The sequence below is a fragment of the Pleurodeles waltl genome, chromosome 9 (genome assembly GCF_031143425.1).
Source record: "Pleurodeles waltl isolate 20211129_DDA chromosome 9, aPleWal1.hap1.20221129, whole genome shotgun sequence".
Taxonomy (NCBI): Eukaryota; Metazoa; Chordata; class Amphibia; order Caudata; family Salamandridae; genus Pleurodeles; species Pleurodeles waltl.
In genome coordinates this window covers 1,001,475,017-1,001,494,772 of record NC_090448.1, presented here as the reverse complement: position 1 = coordinate 1,001,494,772, position 19,756 = coordinate 1,001,475,017, and the positions used below count along the sequence as shown (strand labels likewise).

The window sequence follows — 19,756 nt, the reverse complement described above, 5'->3', positions numbered from 1 at the left end:
TTATGCATATTGTACAAGGGGGTTGTCTGCCTAAAATCCAAACTTTCCTAATGCTGTTCATAGAGAAGTCCCAATGTTCACCATCTGTTTGCGAGACTACATAATTGTGAACAGTGCCTAATCTGAGCTGCTGGTTGCATGTAGGCCTGCTGGCCCTCATTTTGGGAGACCCGCACTTACGTTTCCTCGAAAAATGTGATCCACAGCAAGGGAAAGAAAAACGAAACAGGGGTACAGAAGGAGGAAGAGAAAGATGGAAAAACAGTGGCAAATGGAAAAGTCAGGGATAAAAAGGAACTACTGGAGCTAGATAAATAGGCAAGGAGTGGTGGCGGATTAAAGAGGAATGAGATGGAATCAAAACTATACAGTCTTAGTATCCGGCACCCGATCTTTAATAGCGGCGGCCACGGACTTCTGAACAAAACATTGGGCCTTTCACTTTTTATTTTAACAAATTAAGTACTGATTGTGAATACCTTTCTGTTGTGGCTCTCCATTGTTAAGAGGCATTTCTGATTGAACCAGCAACATGGTTACCGCAGGCATAAGCAAAACAGCAATTTACAGGAACTACAGTAGTCCAATAATGGTGATCTATGCAAGATTAGGCTTGCAGTATAAACATTTTGCAAGCTTCAACTGAGTGGCGAAAACTTGCTCTTTACTTAGTAGAAGGGCAGTCGAATATTGGCCAGGTTTCAGATAGTTACTGCTGCCAGGCACTTACTCAAATCACACTCTTGCAGTTTATTAATGAAGCGATATGTGGCCTGTGATTCTGCCACATGTGAATCTATCTCTGGAGAACACGTGTTATAGATAAGTTATGTTGTGTGTCCGTTTTATGATAATATTGAAATTGTTTGTGTTCTCTTTTATTTCAGTTACTCCCAAGTGATTGCAGAATGGCCCATGGCTGTATTGGGGCTGTGCTCTTTGTTGGTCCTAGTGTGTACCTTGGCTGGATTTCTGGTCGGGCACCTTCCAGATTTCTCTGAGCCTCTAATGGTGAGTCTCTGAAGTGCAAATATGTACATAGACTTGGCGGCCTTATAAAATATGCAGTAATATAATGATATATGCTAAACGTGGTTATCTGCCTTCAGAGTAGGTAAGAGGAATGGAATTTTCCATCACAGGCAACTTCACTGCTTTCATATCCATTACTGCCAAAACTTGCTGTTGCTTTCTTGATATTTTTAAAATTGAAACTCACTTTTCACACCATTAATCCCTTGCTAAATTTACTAGTGTCATCTAAGCAAGATTATTGTGACATCTGTTTCTTTTCTTTAGCATCTCATTTGCCCTTACAATAGACCCTAAAGTCGCCACACCGGTTCTTGTTATGCTTCCTATTCAAGGTCCGCTTCTCACCATTCTTTGCAGTTGGTCTCTGTTCTTTGTCAGATTCTTTGAAATTCCTTCTTTTATTCCACAAATGTGGCCAAATGGGTCACTTTCATTTCTTTTGAATGTTGGCAAATGCCCTCTCATGCTCCCCAAACCTCAATCTCATTCTTCTACTCTGTCTGTTTCTCCCATACTGCAGTCTTTCATTTACTTCATCTCCCCTCATAATTTCTTAAAACTTGTCTCTACCAGAATGATTTTAATATTATACTCTTGGAATTTCCACTTCCTGGACAAGTTGATGGAAGGGCAAAATGTTTTAGAGGCCCTTGCCTCTATTTTCCTCTTTATAATCATGAAATCTTGGGAAATGCTGGCAGTGAAAGAAGACGAACCAAACTACATTAGATAATGAATCAGCGGATCTTATTCAGGAAATCCTTATATCATCAGATGCCCATTATACATGTACATGTATGCAACTACATTCCACGTTCATTTTCTTCTTACTTCTGAAAATGGTGGTTCAAACGGTTGAGCCATGATATAAAGACCAGGGCCCTTGTCTACTCTGGTGTTGATTAGCACATTTTAGGAGTTGAAAGCACGTCAGTAAGTAGGGAATGTAACAGAAGGACCCCGGGCGCACTAGAGGAGCGGAATCACCATGTATAGTATGGATTTTGATCTGACAGCTTAAGGAACACAGTAAGCAAGCAAGGGAGACTTTTAGGCCCCACCAGAGTGTCCCCAGTGGGGACCATATTCCAAAAATGGAGTGATGATCTACAAGGACAGGATGCATGGGGCACAGTCTAAAGTGGATGAGAATCTGGAACACAGCATTGCCTTGCTTGCATCATAGCTCTGGTTTAGAGATGGAATATATTCTGGGCAAAGCAGTTACAATTAATATATTGCAGTTATAATTTAGAAAAGTATCGATAACATTATTTTGTCACATTGAAATGCCTAATGTGCAGAAAGCAAAGCTGTAAAAATTACCAATAGACATGTAGCAGTTGTCTTACCTCAAGCATAATGATGGCAGAGGTCTTTGTAGAGTGGCTTAACACACTTATCAAAAGGAGACTCTATACATAAAATACATTGTCGACCTCTTATTACTACAACAATTAATTGACATCAGTTTACCATCATAACCAGATACATTTAAGACAAGGTTAACACCCTAATTCAGTAATGCAATATTTTGTATCCCTAATTTTGCGAGCTAATTGAATGAAAAAGCCGTGATGTAAGTGGCGTATTTTACCAAGTCTACCATTTTCGGAGACACATGAAAAAGTTTTTAAGAAATGCTGGTGCTGTTTGTCGAATTTAGAGATAAGCACAATAGCAGTTATTTCTTAATTATACTGACTTATGCCATTCTTATAGTTTTGGGGGGCCTCAAACAATCTGAATGATCACACTTGAAGAAGTGTGAAGGTAAATAGTTGTGTCTGTACTGTCACTGGCAACGCTGGCAGGGGCAATAGTTGGTGCAAACTGCAGTAACTCCTGACGAGGGCCATGGTGTGTGTGTGTATATATATATATATATATATATATTTTTTTTTTTTTTAACAAATTAAGCACTGTGTCAAAGCATGTTTTGTACTAGTCAGAAATCGTTTCCCACCTCCGAGAAGAACTGCATCCCTCTTAATGAGATTATGCATGAACTGAAAGAAAATAAGGGCCGCGCTCCATGCATAAATCATCAAACATTTCAGGTACAGTTACAAATTTACAGAGCAGAGTCTGGGAGATTTAAGGTCTTTGCAAAATCTGACGTCTTGAAACAGTTTTTTGGGTTATTATAGGATTGTATAGTATGTTTTGTGAAGTACGAGTTGATGACAAGCTCTCCAGTTTAACTTGTTATTGAAGTGTTTTGCTTCTGTCATGATGGACTTTCTTTTATGTGCTTCAAGAGTTTGTGTCCTCTGATATGCTAATATATTCAATCACTATGTGAGTTTACCTGTATTGTATGCATTTGCACATTGGAGTCAGACCAAAGGTTTTCTTCAATGTCCATTACATTATTTCTGGATTTGGTCCAGAGACCTTTCTATTAAATTACAGAACAATTGCTTGGTTGGCGTTTAGATGTAAAAGAAAGGTATGAATAGTAAATGACACGCAGATAACAGTTTAGTAAAGAAATGTGGGCAGCACAAAGAAATTAGTGGTATTATAACACAGTATGCTCAACCATGCCCACTGACCCACACCCCTGCTTTGTCCTGAACTCAGTCATAATCTGAGTGCTTGATGCAGGCCTGGTGTATCCCTGGGCAGGTCCACAAATCATTCACATTGCAAAATGTATGCTCCTAGGTGGTCCCTTACTAATATTATTAAGACAAGTAACCCTTTGTGATCCTCTACGAGTGGTGCAAATAGAAGGGTTGAGGTCTGCTGTCCCTTGCTGGCTTCCATCACTGCATCCAGCTCTCAACATTTTCTTAAAAGCAGCCCATGTTGTCTCAAGAGCAGGGGTAGGATATACAATAAAGAGGGCTCTGAACTCCATTTCCCCCTTCTGAGCTAGTATAGGACATGAAGTCATCTCATGTGATTAAAACGTTTCATGAAACCCCTAACTTCTTACTAAGGTTGCTATACGTTAAATGGGATAGAGCATTGGTTTCTCAGAAATGCAGCTATGCCTTAAATTACACAGCAGAAATACTTCTCAGCAGGGCTTGCAATGCAGCACAGTGGATGCGCACAGTGACGTAGAGCTGCCACACTTTGAATCAGACACAACTAGCTCATCTCAGCTTAACTGCTCTTGGCCTACTGGGCAGTAGTTCCACTTCCTAGCTGGGCAGTCATATTTTACTAGTGATAATGGGACATGTTTTCAGCAGTGTTGTTGTGTTTTGAGTGTGGCTGTAAGAGCACGTGTCAGCACGGCTACTGTGTAATTAATGGACTGAATCTGCTCTTCTCAGGGGGATCGCTGTACCTTCAGTTGGACAGTTCTCAGCATGGAATCTTATTCTATAATGAGACAGTTTTAGAACAACTAAGCATTGTTACTGTTGTTTTAGTGGGGCATTACTATGAGTTATGCTATAGTCCGAACGAAACAGTAAGGATACCTTCCAAAGCGCATGCTAAATATGTAACAAGACAGTATCAGAACGTAGTCTGCCTGCTATGGTTTTGAAGTTATAGTGTCAGAATGTCTCAGCAGACTTCAGATAATCTTAATGTAATAGCACAAGGAAGTCAGCACGATTTATGTGCTTTTAATAGTGCAATACTGATAGCTGCTTGCAATCTGAGCAGAGGCAATATTTGAATGTGCGTGTATTTTAGTCTCCTCATTTACACTTTTGAGCAGGTGTGATAGATAATAGTGTAGTCGATACAAGGCTGTATTCGTACAAACTTTTCTCCAGCATAGTATTGTGAAATATTGTCCTATTCCTCTCGTTTATGTAAACTTTTATAGTATGTGGCACCAGCCTGCTTGACAAACTGGTGAGTAGACGAGCTGCTATGTCTGAGCTTAGGCACCTTGAAATCCCTGTAGCATTTGTAATATATAGTGCAGCTAACTAGTTATTGTTGTTTTGCTTGGAAATCCCTCTAATCTGGCTATGCCGGGTTTGATCTCAGCCACCGGGACTGCTTGCAGTAGAAGAGGCTCCCTGCACTGCATTGAGCTGTTAAAACACAGCACACTCCAGGGGTCTCCAACCTTTTCTGTCGCGAGAGCTAGTTCAGATTAGTGAAAATCATTGTGCCCTACCGAAGGCTAAACAACTTGCGCATTATTACCAGACACCCCCAGCCCAGCTTCCTTGACTTTAAGCCTAATATCCATAATGCCAGATACTATGGTTTGAACAAAATACTTTGACTAAGGGCACTATGATAGGGCTGCCATGTGTGTCAGCGAGAGAGTGGTCTTGAGGATACATGAACCTATGTGCATATCAATGGGATAAATGTCTATGGGTAACTGAGAGCCTGAGTCGTATGTACTTGTGGCATATGACATACCTTTCACCATATGTGGCACCGTTACATGTATAACACAAACATACAACCATTTTTTAATTAGGAGAAATTTAAAGTGCAAAAATGTTCATAATGTGGAAAACTTTATTGCACTTTAGATTTCTCCCATTTAAAAAATTACCTGTTTTTCAGTTATAAATATGGCACAGTGTTTTGCTAGCCACTGGCAGCAAGAGGCCTTTGAAAATATTTATAAAATTAGAATGAAAAGTTAACTTGATTATAAGGTAATTTATCATTTTGATTTTCTCCAATTTAAAACTTCAAGAAACATCATTTTGTTCTTACCTCCAATACTGAGTTGGGAGGACTTTTATTTAGGAGTTAAATACCTTATTGCTACAATTCTTCACCTCTGTGCCCTGGGACTTAAATCTGACTTCAGCACTGCTCCTTATCAGGCCTTGCTATTTGTTGCCTGATGATAACAATGTAAAATAAGTACAGCCTTCCCTTAACTTTAAAAGGACAAATGTGACCCTGTGCTTATGTAAAAATGAACTCCAGGCTGTGAGCTACTCTGAAGTTGTCTGAGAGTTACTGGTAGCTCACGATCGACTGGTTGGAGACACCTGCTCCACACAAAAGCCTACAAGTAGATCTGATCGAGCCCCTTTCAAATTCTGGAATGCAGGCCAAATAGTTTGTAATTTACAAGTTCTAAAAACATGTCTGCTTCCTTTCATCTTGGGGGAACGGGGTGACCACCGCCGGCACCGCCACGCCAGAAAAAGACCGCCACACAGAATTACTGGTCGTCATTCTGTGGGCAGTCTTTTTCTGGTGTGGTGGTGCAGGCAGTAGAACTGCATAAGCGCCGCTGACCACCGTAGTGAATGCTGCCAGATATCCGACTGCCAGAGGTGCGGATATCCACGGGCTGTCAGCACTGGCGGTCTTCCGGCACCCGCGGCGGTCTTCGGAAAAGACCACTGCAGTCATAATGAGGGCCATTGTCATTTAAAATGCCAATAGACCTAATTCACAAAAATGCAAGACCTTATGGGATTGCCAATAGTTGTTATGAATGGCGCTTCCTTTCCTTCCAAGCTTAAACCTGTTGTGAGAATGTTCAGATATATAACATGGTCCAAATATCACCCATTCTACAGCCCAATGGGACACAACAAGCGAGATTCTATCAGACATTCCATAGGACCTTCGGAACTCCCTGGCCTAAATGATCCAAGATGGATAGGAAGTAGCGAAGTATCTCTTGTGTGCAGGTCTGAACATCACCAATTGCATAGGCCATGCTAAATGCAAACCACCTCTGGATGCGGTCAATTGAATTTTCAGGAGATTGCCAAGTGCACTTTATGAACATGCCTTTTGATGTGACTAGCCTGGTCAGTTAAAAGGCTGACATGGCACTCGAGTTATTGTCCCAGCCTGTCAATTCCACCAGAAGATCTAAGGGTTATGTTAGAGGCCTGGCTTACCATCAGTGTCCTACTTGCAAGGTGGTGCAGCAGCAAACTCAGCCCTTTCGTGGGTAGAGGGCATGGTGGAGGATGTATCCATTCACTCCACCAGGGCAGCAATTTCCCAACGCTTGCCCCCTGCCTCCATAATTCTCAAGCTGCTTTGATTTGGCTTCACAGGCCCACGACCAGCGGTGGTGGACAGGATGTGTTATTTTCTCCCAATCTTGAAATCCATCCTTGAAATGAGACTGATGGGTTCTACAGATTGCCTTTGATCACCAGGGTGATTTTCGACAGACCACACCTCCATTTTCGTGCAAGAAGTCAATCTGCTGCTGCCTAAAGACACCTTTAAGTTGGTACTGGACTCGTAGAGAGTTGAGGGGTGCTACTCCTTCTATATTTAAATCACTGGTATTGATGCCTGGCGTATGTGCTCCCTCAAAACCCATTTATCACCATGCCTTAGTGGGACCTAAATCTGTTCCTGACGTTCCTTATGTGCAAGCTATTTGAGTTGAGGCACAGTTGTTTGCAGCAGCTTCGGACAATCTGGAGGCTCTTTCTTATCAGCCTTCACTTCTTTGGGGGTTTGAGTGAATTACGGGCACTTTCTGTGCATCCTCCATACACCACATTCTCCCCAGATACATTGGTGTTGAGGGCTCTGGCTACCTTCCTGCCAAAGATGATACCATTCTTCCCAGTGAGTCAATTGATTATGCTGCTGATGTTTTTTGCTCCACTACACCCCCCAAAAGAGGAGGAGAGGCTCCATCAGATTGACCCTATGTTAGGGTTGAGTCCTTATATTCACCGTGAAAGTGGGCTTCAGTGCAACGCTATGCATTAACCACTCTGCCATTACCACACATATCCGTTTACTACACATGCTTTTATCCACGCATGTGTTTATTACGCATATGCGTGGTAACGGAAGAGAATGTGGTCTAGGTGTCCGGGCAATACAGGAAGGAGCAGAGGAGAAAGAGGTAAGTGGGGCCGGGCTTGGGGGGGATGGGTTGGGGTAGTTTTTAGCACAGGGCGGGAGTCAGAGTAGTTTTTAGGAGCGGGTGTGGTAGGTTTAAGTGTACAGAGCAGGGGTGGGTGGGGCGGGTAGATTTTAGGACAGGGCGGGGTAGGTTTTAAGGTTCAGGGCAGGGGCGGAGGGGTCAGGTAGTTTTTAGGACAGGGTGGGGTAGTTTTTAGGATAGGGTCCGGTAGGTTTTAGGGTGTAGGGCAAGGCAGGGTCAGGGTAGTTTTTAGGACAGGGCAGGGTAGGTTTTTAGGGTGTAGGGCAGGGGTGAGGTCAGGGAAGTTTTTAGGACAGTGTGGGGTAGTTTTCAGGACAAGGTCGGTTTTAGAGTGGGGGATTGGGTTCATTTTAAGGACAGGGTAAGTTTTAGGGTTTAGGCCGGGGCAGGGGAGTCGGGTTAGGTTTTAGGACAGAGTGGGCTAGTTTTTAGGACAGGGTGGGGGAGGTTTTAGGGTTTAGTGCGGGGCCAGGGGTCAGGGTAGTTTTTCAGGCAGCCAAGATTTTATGGTTAGGGCAGGAGCGGGGGTCGGGGACGTTTTTAGGACAGGGTGGGCTAGTCTTTAGGACAGGGTAGGTTTTCGGGTTTAGGGCGGGGTCAGGCTATTTTTTAGGACAGGGTGGGTCATTTTTAGGACAGGGTTTGTTTTATGGTTTAGGGCAGGGGTCAGGGTAGTTTTTAGGACAGGGCTGGGTAGTTTTTAGGACAGCATAGGTTTTAGGGTTTAGGGCGGGGGTTGGGTAGTTTTTAGGACAGGGTGGGGTAGGTTGTAGGGCAGGGCAGGGTAGCTTTTAGGGTTTAGGGCAGGGGTCAGGGTAGTTTTTAGGACAGGGTTTGGTTTAGGGCGGGGGTTGGGACAGTTTTTACAACAGGGCAGAGTAGTTTTTAAGAGAGGGTGGGGGCGGTGGTAGGGGTGGCTTTAGGACAGGGCAGGGTAGCTTTTAGCGTTTAGGGCTGGGGGTCGGGGTAGTTTTTATAACAGGAAGGAGTAGTTTTTAGGACAGGATAGGTTTTAGGGTTTAAGGCAGGGACAGTGGCAGGGGGTTTTAGGGTTCAGGGCGGGGGTCAGGGTACTTTTTAGGACAGGGTGAGGTAGTTTTTAAGGCTCTAGGGCAAGGGTTACAGTAAGTTTTAGGACAGGTCAGGGTAGGGTTTAGGGTTTAGGGCGGGCTGAGGGGTTGGGATAGTTTTTAGGACAGGGCAGGGTTACTTTTAGGGATCAGGTTGGGGGGGTTTAGGGCTCAGGGCAGGGGACGAAATGGGCAGTTTTAAGGGCTTGAGCTGGGTGGAGTATTGTATCAGGTGAACGGGGGTAGGGCAGGGAAGAATTTACCACGCATGTTGCTTTACCTAACATGCTTTTACACCGAAATTCGTTGTAAAGGCATGCGTGCTAAAGGCATGCATGGTAAAGTCCTTCACTGAAAACCCAGTCGAGGCCAAGAGGAACTTCCGCACAGGAGTGTAAGCCGCCGCTGCCTGGATGAGAGAGAGCTGCCTCAAGCTCAACTCAGATAAGACCGAGCTCATCATCTTCGGAAACTCCACCTCAGCCTGGGCCAACTCGTGGTGGCCCACATCTGTCAGCGTCCCGCCTTCTCAGACTGACCGCGCCCGCAACTAGGAATCATCTTTGACTCCTCCCTATCAAAGATCCGACAGGTAAACATGGTCACCTCCTCCTGCTGGTACACCCTCTGCCAACTCTGAAAGATTTTCAAATGGATCCCAGTGGACTGCCACAGGACGCCTTAGTCACAAGTAAGCTCAACTACGGCAACGCACTCTACGCAGGCACCACAACAAAAAACATCAGAAAGCTACAACTCATCCAAAACACTGCCGTCAGACTCGTCCTGAACCTCCCCCACCAGGAATATATCACCCAGCACCTGAGGACCCTCCACTGGCTCCCGGTGGAGAAACGAATCATCTTCAAATTACTCACCCACACCTTCAAATCCATTCACAACATCGGACCGGCCCACCTAAATCGCCACATCTCCTTCCACAACCCCTCCAGACCCCTCCGCTCCGCCCAGCAGGCACTGGCCACTATCCTACGCATACAGAAAACCCTCGCCGGAGGAAGGTCCTTCATATACCGCGCAGCAAAGAGCTGGAACAACCTACCCATGCACCTCAAACAAAGCCGATCGCTCACTATGTTCAGGAAGAACCTCAAGAAGTGACTATTCAGATAAGGCTCTGTCCATCCCCCGTCCCCTCCAAGCATCTTGAGACCCTCACGGGTGAGTAGTTACGCTCTACAAAAACTGATTGATTGATTGATTGATTGACCTTTAGGAGGTTAAACATTGGCATCAGTTCACGCATCAAAAAAACAGAAAAATGCTCCGCTAAAAAAGCTAGACAACCAAAAAAAATTACTCGAAGTTAAGCATTACTCAGAAAAGTGTATGTCCCTGTTAGACACTATCAACAGGAAACACTACAAGTATAATAAACTCCTAAGTACCAGAGCTGGTAAATGGGTGAAGAATTTCAACTCGCTAAAATTATGTGCAGGTAATACTGCTGGGAAAACCTTAGCCTGTTATCTAAAAAACAAAAAAAGCAGCTCCCAGATGACTCCTGTCTGAGATACACAGGGCCATTTACATTTAGATCCACAAAAGATCGAAATAATTGAATAAATGATTTAACTTCAAGGACATTTTTGCAAGTTTCTAATTCAGTTTATTTGGACATTATAATAAAATTACAAGTGGGTTCTCACTCTCATTTATTCTGGATTTCTCAATACAACTAGGTGTTTGGTCCATACCCTCGGTTTGAGTCCCCACCACCCAAAGGGCATTCACACAGGAAGAAATTTCTGGGCCATCGCTCTCTTTGTTTCTGATTTCTTACACATATTATGGTCATGCCCCAACTTACAGAGCTACTGGAGGGCGGTGATGCAGCGGTTGCTGCATTGTGTGAACTGCACAATCCCCGTTACATGGAAAACTTGCACACTGGGACTCTTCCATAGAGCCAAAAGTAACCGTGTCACCTTGAGGTCTTTAGACCTAGGTCTCATACTAGCCAAAAGACTAATCACATGCAGATGGAAGTTGTCTTACGTGCCATGCTATGAGGCTTAGTCGCAATCAATGACGATTTGGACAGAAGTGGAAAACGTTGCCCTTTGTTTAGAAGACACCCTTGGCCTCCGCAAATACCCAATAGCCACTAGCTGGGATGCTATACTGGCTTATTTAAATACACCCATCACTAACATGATTGCACATGGGTCAGAACCCCCAATGGGTAATGAGGCAGATATGGAGGAGAATTAGTCTCAACTTTATTAACCACTTGCACAACACCAAAGTACCATAGATCTACTCATTAGCAGTCAGTTACCTCTTTTGAAACACTTTAAATGAGACCCACTGGATACCTCTCCACTCCCCTATACAGATGTATCAATAACATTGATAAAAAAAAACACAAACAGCACTCTGTAACTCCCTACCTAGTTGTTAATGCGTTACAATTTGGTTATTTCTATTCATGTTTGATTAAAAACGATTGAACTGTTCTTTATAGACATGTATAGCACAACTGCAGACACCATTATGCATGCGTCTGCTCTTATTCAAGATTGGCTCAATTTCTGCAAGTCTATATTAGTGCTAATTCTTAGTAACATCTACTGTTATGTTAATACATGTGACAGTATACCATGCTACTACACCTATTGCTTATCACCCTTGTTAAATATAGTATGATTTTAAAATATAGTATGATTATGTTTCTGCTGATGAACTATGAATGCCGTCGACCACTAACACGCATGTATCTAACTGCAAATGCTGTTACCTAAAATATGTCATTGTGAAGCCACTACCTGTTTATAAAAACAATAAAAACAGATTTTAAAAAATTATAAAAATACTAATATTTCTGTGGAAGATAGTTTAACCTACCTGAACAAGCTGAACCTTCCCAAGTTGGATGCTGAGCATCAACCCCCCACTAAACAATCCCATCACCAATCTAGAAATTAAACAGGCAATTAGGTCCGTCAAGAACGGTAAAGCCCCTGGACCAGACGGCTTTATAGTTTAATTCTATAAATTATTTGCCTATGAATTACATATCCCTTTACTAAATCTTTTCCATGATTATGCAGACATATGTCACATAGCTGGCACCACCGCAGAAGCCACAATAACCCTCCAACCTAAAGAAGGGAAAGACCACACATACTCCAAAACCTACAGATCAATATTGCTGATCAACTTAGATTGTAAAACCTACACTAAAATCTTGGCCAAACGAATGGAAGCAATAATGTTCCCACTGATCGGACCATAACAAGCCAGTTTCTTGAAAGGTAGACTCTCTAAGGACAATATTAGATTACATATCCTACAGATCTCTAAATCCAAAAACTTACCAGTAGTGGCAATAGCACTCGAAGCTGAAATAGAATTCAACAAGGTCACATGGCCCTTTTTAAAATACACTTTGTCCTGTTTTAATCTGGGTGACTCCTTTATAACAAGTATTTGCAATGCAGTGGGTCTTACGTTGGCTCGCGTTAGAGCTATTAGTGTTGTAAATTCCTAACTGGACTTTTCCTTCCACATACATTGTAAATGGAAAGTAAAACAGGTGACATAAGCAAGCCAATTCAAAGCGCCATGGCCGCTATTAGCATCAGTGCGAAAGAGAGACACAAAAGGAAAAAGAAGTTCGCTCGCAGTCAAACGTATCAGCAAACGTGCAATTATCCACATAACAGGGTCGATGGCCAAGGCGGTAACAAAACTGCCCCAAGGAGGGACAACATGAAGCATTTACTAATGGTAACAAAGGATTTTTGAAAGGCAAGCCTATGAACAAGTGATAGTGATGGGCATGCGGTGGGCGTGGTTAAAAGCCCACAGATAGATTACATCAGTCCAGAGCGATTGCACGCTTGACCTAAAAATGGCAATGGCCATGGTAATACTCAAATCCATGCGCCAAAATTAGCTCCAATGGGGTACTATTGGGCTCATTCAATCTTAAACAAGGTACAGGGCAGGACTGCCCACTTTCCCCCTTCCTTTTCCTCCGAGCTATCAAACCACTTTTATTGTCACTTAACAAAAAACACCTCCATAGGCATAAATATTGGGGATAGAAGCTATAAGACGGCTGCATATGCAGACGATATATTAATCACAACTAAACGTGCGGACACTGCTATCACTGAAATTGTGTCCAAAATCAATGAATATGCTGCCGTCTTGGGGTATACTCCCAGTAAAGATGAATCAGAAGTTCGCCCGCTGAATATTCTCTGCACCAAAGAAACCTCAAGAAGCTCTTGCTTAGTGTGGCAACCTAACTTTCTTAAATACTTAGGCCTTGAATTCAACGACAACCTCACTTAATCTATAAGACACAATGAAACCTCAGTACTGCAAAAAGTAGAGAATCTTTTTGATGATGGTCACCAAAATTCCTGACCTGGTGGGGTAAACTCGAATCCATGAAAATGGTAATCACTCCGATAATTAACTACTTATTAACCATTTCACCTATTCTCTGTTCTGATGACTTCTTTGCCAACCTACACTGCTATCTTAATAAATTTATATGGAATTCTAAAAGACAGTGTATTTCTGTAAAAAAAAACTCCACCTACAAAAGCACTTAGGAGGCGCCAACATTGCTGACTTCAAGAGATACCAACTTGCCTTCCTGGCAGCCCAAGGAGCAAAATGGTTCAGTGATCCTTGAATTTCATACCCCCTTGGCTCTCACTAAAACGATTACCAACAGATAATCTTCCCCACTCATGCCTCTAAACAATCCACAAAGATCATCCCTTCCTTAATAACGTCTGCGTCGATGCCCGCCTCTCTGACAAAAAAATCAGGCACTCATTACAAGCCTCTATTTGGTTTACAGGGACATCAAACTTGACTCCAACTCTCCCTCTGCCCTCTCATGGAGGACTACAGGAATCTCCTTGGTAGGTGAACTTGGTAGTAGAACACACCCCCTATCAGTTCACGATATTTCACTAAAATGTAACTTACCCTTTTCCAACTTCTATGACTTCCTTGAAGTGAAAGCTGCAGTTTCTAAACATCGACCTTTTCCATTTTAACCAGCATCGCCTCCAACTCTACTAACTAAGCTCAGGAAAGGCGGCCATGTGGCATCAAATATTTATGATAAGATCAGCCCCACATTCCCTTGCTCCACAAATCCGTAGAAGAGAAAGGGCAGAATTACTGAGGCTGCAGAATATGGGGTGGCTGAAACTCTGGAATACCACTTTCTCCAAGAAATTAACTCCTAATCTTGCCCAGACTAAATTGTTAATCCTACATAGGTCATACTATACACCACAATGACCCTCCACTCAAGGCCTTTTTAGACAACAACAATTGCTGGAACTGCAGTTCCCCCAATGCTGAACTTCAACACATGTTATATGAATGCCCCCTCTTAGTAAACGTCTGGACTAAAGTCCATGAAACTATTGACACCATCCATCCTCCAAACAAAATTCCCCAGGAATTTCTCATATTCCATCTGTGAAGCCTTTCACCCTTTATACTCTATGAACTTGAACTAAGAAGAACTTCTCCTGGCTGACCTTCTATTCACTCTGGCACAAAAAAACATTCTTTCATTAGGGAAATCATTGGGAAATGTCTCCAGTCATGTGTGGTGGGAATGGCTGAGGTACACTAGAGGGGCACATGCAATTCTCTCCGCCTAATACTTCTGTATCTCAGCTAACAAGGCATTATGGAATTATGGCCAATACCTGGAAGTGATTAACCCCCCCCCCTAAAAGTAAATGACTATTTCTGAACTGACTTGCTATTTAACCATCTCCACACCGGCCTCCAAACCTCGTCACACAAATTTGTTTTAAACACCCATCTCAGAGGCCCGACCAAACCTCCATCAAATACCAGGTTATCACCCCTCTTTCTTTCTCCCCTTCTTCCTATCCTCTCCCTACCCACTCTCATCTCCTATCTTTTCTTAATTGTCGTGTTTTTTCATTCTTTTTTTGCCCTACGGTTGTGTGAAAAATAAAACATTCTTAATTAAGGTTACATACACCTGTATAATAGTTCCTGCTCATATCATGACTAATGCTACTTGTCAAAATACTACTTGCAAATGTTATGTTACTCATGATGACATGCCAACCATTTGTAAAGATTTTTCTCAATAAAAAGTTTCGACATTGAAAGTGCCCCACCAGTCATTTCTGGATCAAGCTATACACACAATAGGGTTTGAGCTTTGCTACAAGGTGAGTACTGATGGTGGATTTCGGAAAAAAAGCCAACGTTTCTGACAATATGTCTAAATCTTAAAGATGTCTGGGGAAGATTGTCCATAAATTACCCAAATGTATCCTAGATGGAACTGACACAATGGCCAAAGAGAGTTGGTAAACAAGGAGATCTTGAGGTATACTAGAAAGATAAGCGCATACCTTTGTGCCTATGATGTCCATTTCTTTATTGCCTTTGGATGCGTAATTTAGGATAGACTCTGCAAAAGGCTTCCTTCCTACTGCAAAATTGCAAATGGATTAACTGTAGGGCAGCAATTCGATGGAAAGGATATCCTTTTCCAGCTTTCTACTTTTGTTGCTGTTATACCTGGAAACATACACTATTTCAATAATGCTGTGAAAAAGAGGAACCAAGAGTTCAGCGTTTACTGAAGCCTTAAGAGTTACCAGATGATTGGTTCACAGATGAATAGATGGCTTGAGACAGATATAGAAGGTTAGACATTTTAGCCTACTGCCAAGGGCTATATCAGTGTAACAAGGAAGGGAGCCTTTAATGTCTGGTATAGCCAGAGGGGTAAGGCTATAACGTTATTAGAACATTCTACCCACTAGATATAGAATGTTCAGAATTTTCTAAATTAAACAGGGAGAAACAAAGACAAGTAGGAGAATGTTGAACCAGAAGGTCTGTAACAGCCATTATTGGCCCTCTGCCATTTCATAAGCTTCAGTGTAGCTCACAACATTCCAATTTTCTGGTAAATCTTTCAGAAATTCACACATCATTGACAGCTAAAAAGTGGTCAAATAAGATGGTCTGCAAAGCCTCAAGTTCTTACCCATTGTGGAGGTGGAAAACAAGTGCTTGCTGTCTGAGTCACACCCTCTTTCAGTAAGTGGTGTGTCTGAAGCAAACAGAATCTATAAAGGCCTAACCATTCATCTCCAAAGAACTAAACATTGCCTAAACGTTTAGGTAGAATCCCTTCAGATTCCTTGTAAAAACATTTGCCTGGTGTTGCAGATTTCCACCTACAGCCTATTTTGGCAGATGCCTGAATGGTTTTGTTACACTTGTTGGAGATTTGCTGAACATCGAAGGAGATCTCATGGATGGTAAGGGAGCCGCAACAGTGTGCAGCATCAACTCTTCAATTGGTGTCTCAAAGATTCATACTGTTGCAGTGTTGAGCAGTTTGGTGCAGGGTCCCTCAATAATAGCATGAAGTGTCTCAGTGTCAAGCATAGTTGTAGTGGAAAAAGCTCTTATAACGAGTACCTTGACATCGAAGACTTCTCTGATGTTGACTGGGGTAAGTCCTAGTCATTGCAGGAGGATGACAGCAAGCCATATTGGCAAGGCAGTTAGCTGTATCCAGAGAGAACGCAATATGTTCTTGATCAATGATTGAGTCCGTTCTTTCCTATGAAAAGAGTAACCTCTAATAACCCTTGATTGTGGAGATCTATTCCTGTATTTTATGTCCAGCCGGTAATTAGATTACTGGAGGGGTCTTTATTTCCGCCCATAAGAGTTTTGTAAGACATTTAGGGTTTTCGTCATAGGCTCCTGTTTTTAGAAAGACAAACAGCTCTTGGAATGTCTACGTAATTTTGCCAAGTTATCACCCAATTTGGAGTTCTTCTTAGGGAGAAGAGTTTGAGGAGACTGTTGTAAAATAAATGATTCAGTAGTCGAGAAATCTCACATGAAGTCTACCACGTGGTAAAACACAAACACTGAGACAGTGTAGGTCATTTAGAATTGACTCTGAGTATAAGTAATAATGTTATTGAATGTAGGAGTTGTGGTTTTGTGCCAGGATATAGCTTCATAAAAGTGCATACAACGTTTTAAATCAAGCAAAGTAGCAAATCCTTTATTTTACAATTGCTGCATTTTATGGTGTTTGGCTCCAACCAGACCTTTTCTAGAAGTAATTTCCATGATAAAAGGTAATAAAGTAGAAATGTGTGGTAATCAGCATACCGCACATTATTTATTCCACATTAGCTCTACTCCATTTTTGGGAAGGCAATTAAAAGTTGTCAAAAACAAAACAGCCTCAATCGAAGGCGGTGTTGAGTTGGCCGACATTTTGTGGAAAAGTTGGGGGCTTCATGGCTCCCAGAGTTGAGGATGAATGCCCTACTTTTGGAAAGGACCCTCTGTGTGTATATTCAAAGAAAAGCAAATAACGATGTTAATGTTTGATGTTAAAATATTTTTAAAGGTGTTCCTAAATCTCTTGACCATTTAGGCTATCTTCTGTTCATCAAAAACAAAGACAATCTACTTCCCTGCCACCTCAGGACCTACCATCCTACCTAGTTATATGGTCTTTTCCCCTCACAATCTGGCCACACCATCACCAGCCCAAATCCTTGGTTTGCTCCTCAACCCCAACATGTGATTGGAATTTGCCATTACTCTTCCAACCACTGCAGTCAAGTCCCAAGTTTTAAACCTTCCAGTAGCCAAATAAACATCTTATTCCATGAATCCAAGACACTTGTGCCTGCACTAGACCTAGGTCCTTATTCCCATTGGTCAAAGTACTTACCGTCACCAAACGAGCCCAATAGAATCTTATTAAATATACCACACCTCATCCGTTTGTGAAAAGGTCAGAATGTATTCAGCGAAAACAGAGCTCTCTACAAACTATTAAAACTTGGGTTTAAGATCATCAAAACAGTTGCACCAACAGTACTCTCTCAAACAGTCAAAAACGTCTAGCAGCCCCCAAAACACCATACACTGTTCATGATTTCAGACCCCCACTGGAAACTCACTCTGTAAAGAACAGTTCAATCTCCGCAATCAACATGTTGTAGATTGCACCCAAGGCCCATCTCATCTTCATTATCTCTCTAGTTAATGCAACATATAATATTTGCTTACATGTACTTTTTACCATGTGCCATCAATTACCATTCAACCAAGTACCGTCAATCTATGTATATGAAGTGCCCTCGAATTACATGTTATATATGCATACATCACATGTCTTCTCACACTTACGTAAAGAATAGCTTTCATGTCAAATACTTAATAGCAGCTATCATAATGAGAGGTAATGGAAAGAACTAATGTTAACAGTTACTTGTGCAGATGTTAAAATGGCTTGTGTTTTTATTGGACTGCAGGGGTTTGAACCCAGAGACACTGACATTGGAAGGAAGCAGATTGTCTGGAAGCATTTGCAGAGTCACACCGGCTATAAGAAGAAGTTATCCTTTTACCCCTATGCAGAGAAGAGCAGGTATGGTAGAAGCATTGCTCTGTTTTTAAGTCCATGTGAAAATTCTGATTGAACTCTCTTAAACTCACCTACAGGGCCGGCTTTAGCACTGGTGGCGCTCTTTGAGACAGGTTTTGTTGGCGCCCGCCACACAATGACCAGTTCCTCGGATTCACTCAATACCACCCGGCAAATGTGCCCCTCATCTCACCATAGCTCCCCTTTCACATATATTCATTTGATTTAAAGCTCTTGTAAATGCTGGCTTTACTAATCCACTAAACTGTCCACACAGAATACAGATCTGTTCTTTGCAGGAGGCATATAAACCCTCAACGCTACTTGATGGCGTCCCATCTCTCTCCCTAGCAGGAACAGTAATCCCAAGAGGTATCTTGACATTTTAATTGCTTCCTGAAGACTGGATGCACAAGGAATTTTAAATCACAAGTTTCGTAAATTATTCCTAAACACAGCACCCCTCTGAGGTCAGAGCCCCCTAATCCAGGTTAGCACCCGGTGCGGCCACTCTGCTTGCACCGCCCTAAAGCCGGCCCTGCTCACCTATACCTGACTGGAGCTGCTACGCATTTTGTTTGTATACAGTCTCTCAGCAGGCCATCGCTGTTGGCTGTTCTGCCTCAATCTGGATAAATCAACATAATCATAGCCATTTTTAAAGATCCGATCGAGAGTCCCTAATCTGTTATCGTCCCAAAAAAATTCTCAATTACATATTTCTAGTAAAACCAGTAGTAATTGCCATTGCTGGATCTTTGTGATTGGGTTAATTATGCCGAAATATCAGCGGAGTTTGTGAAACTGAATTTCAACCATTAAAACGTTCATAATACTCTATACACCAGAAGACGCACTCCCCTTATTCTTCTTATTATGCGATTAGTTGATGAGAGTGGTCGTTCAGAAAATGTGTGGAAAGTGGATACATTTACCAGCCTATTGAATAGTATAAGAATGTCAAGCAGGAGTGTTTTCTCATTTCCCGCCTTTTCAATCTGCTTATAACATGTAGGCATGGAGATATATAATCGTAGTCGAAGTTATACAATTCAGTTGAACTTTCCATTCAAAATGCATTCTTTGATTTGCTTATAACATTGCCATGTCTGACCAAAACTTAAGATGATTTCTAGAACACAAAGGGCCAGATTTATGAAAGTATTTTGCATTTGCAAACGGTGAAATCGCACAATTCCACCCTTTGTAAATGCAAACTAGCCTTTCCGAATATATGAAAGGCATTGGTAGTCCCAATTTTAGGGACTTGTAAAAAATTGCAATTCCATAAAATTGCGACTCAAATAGGGAATCACAATTTGCAGTGTCCCTAAATATGAAATTGCAAAT

General features: G+C 42.2%; 1 protein-coding gene across 1 annotated transcript in view; it reads left to right on the top strand.

The window, feature by feature from the left end:
• Nucleotides 1–19,756, top strand: part of DISP2 (dispatched RND transporter family member 2) — a 216,913-nt gene that overhangs the window by 120,123 nt on the left and 77,034 nt on the right. Inside the window, exons 3-4 of the mRNA XM_069208587.1 lie at nucleotides 888–1,011; nucleotides 18,294–18,409. Of these exons, the coding sequence (XP_069064688.1) occupies nucleotides 888–1,011; nucleotides 18,294–18,409 (240 nt within the window). The remainder of the gene's footprint in view (nucleotides 1–887; nucleotides 1,012–18,293; nucleotides 18,410–19,756) is intronic.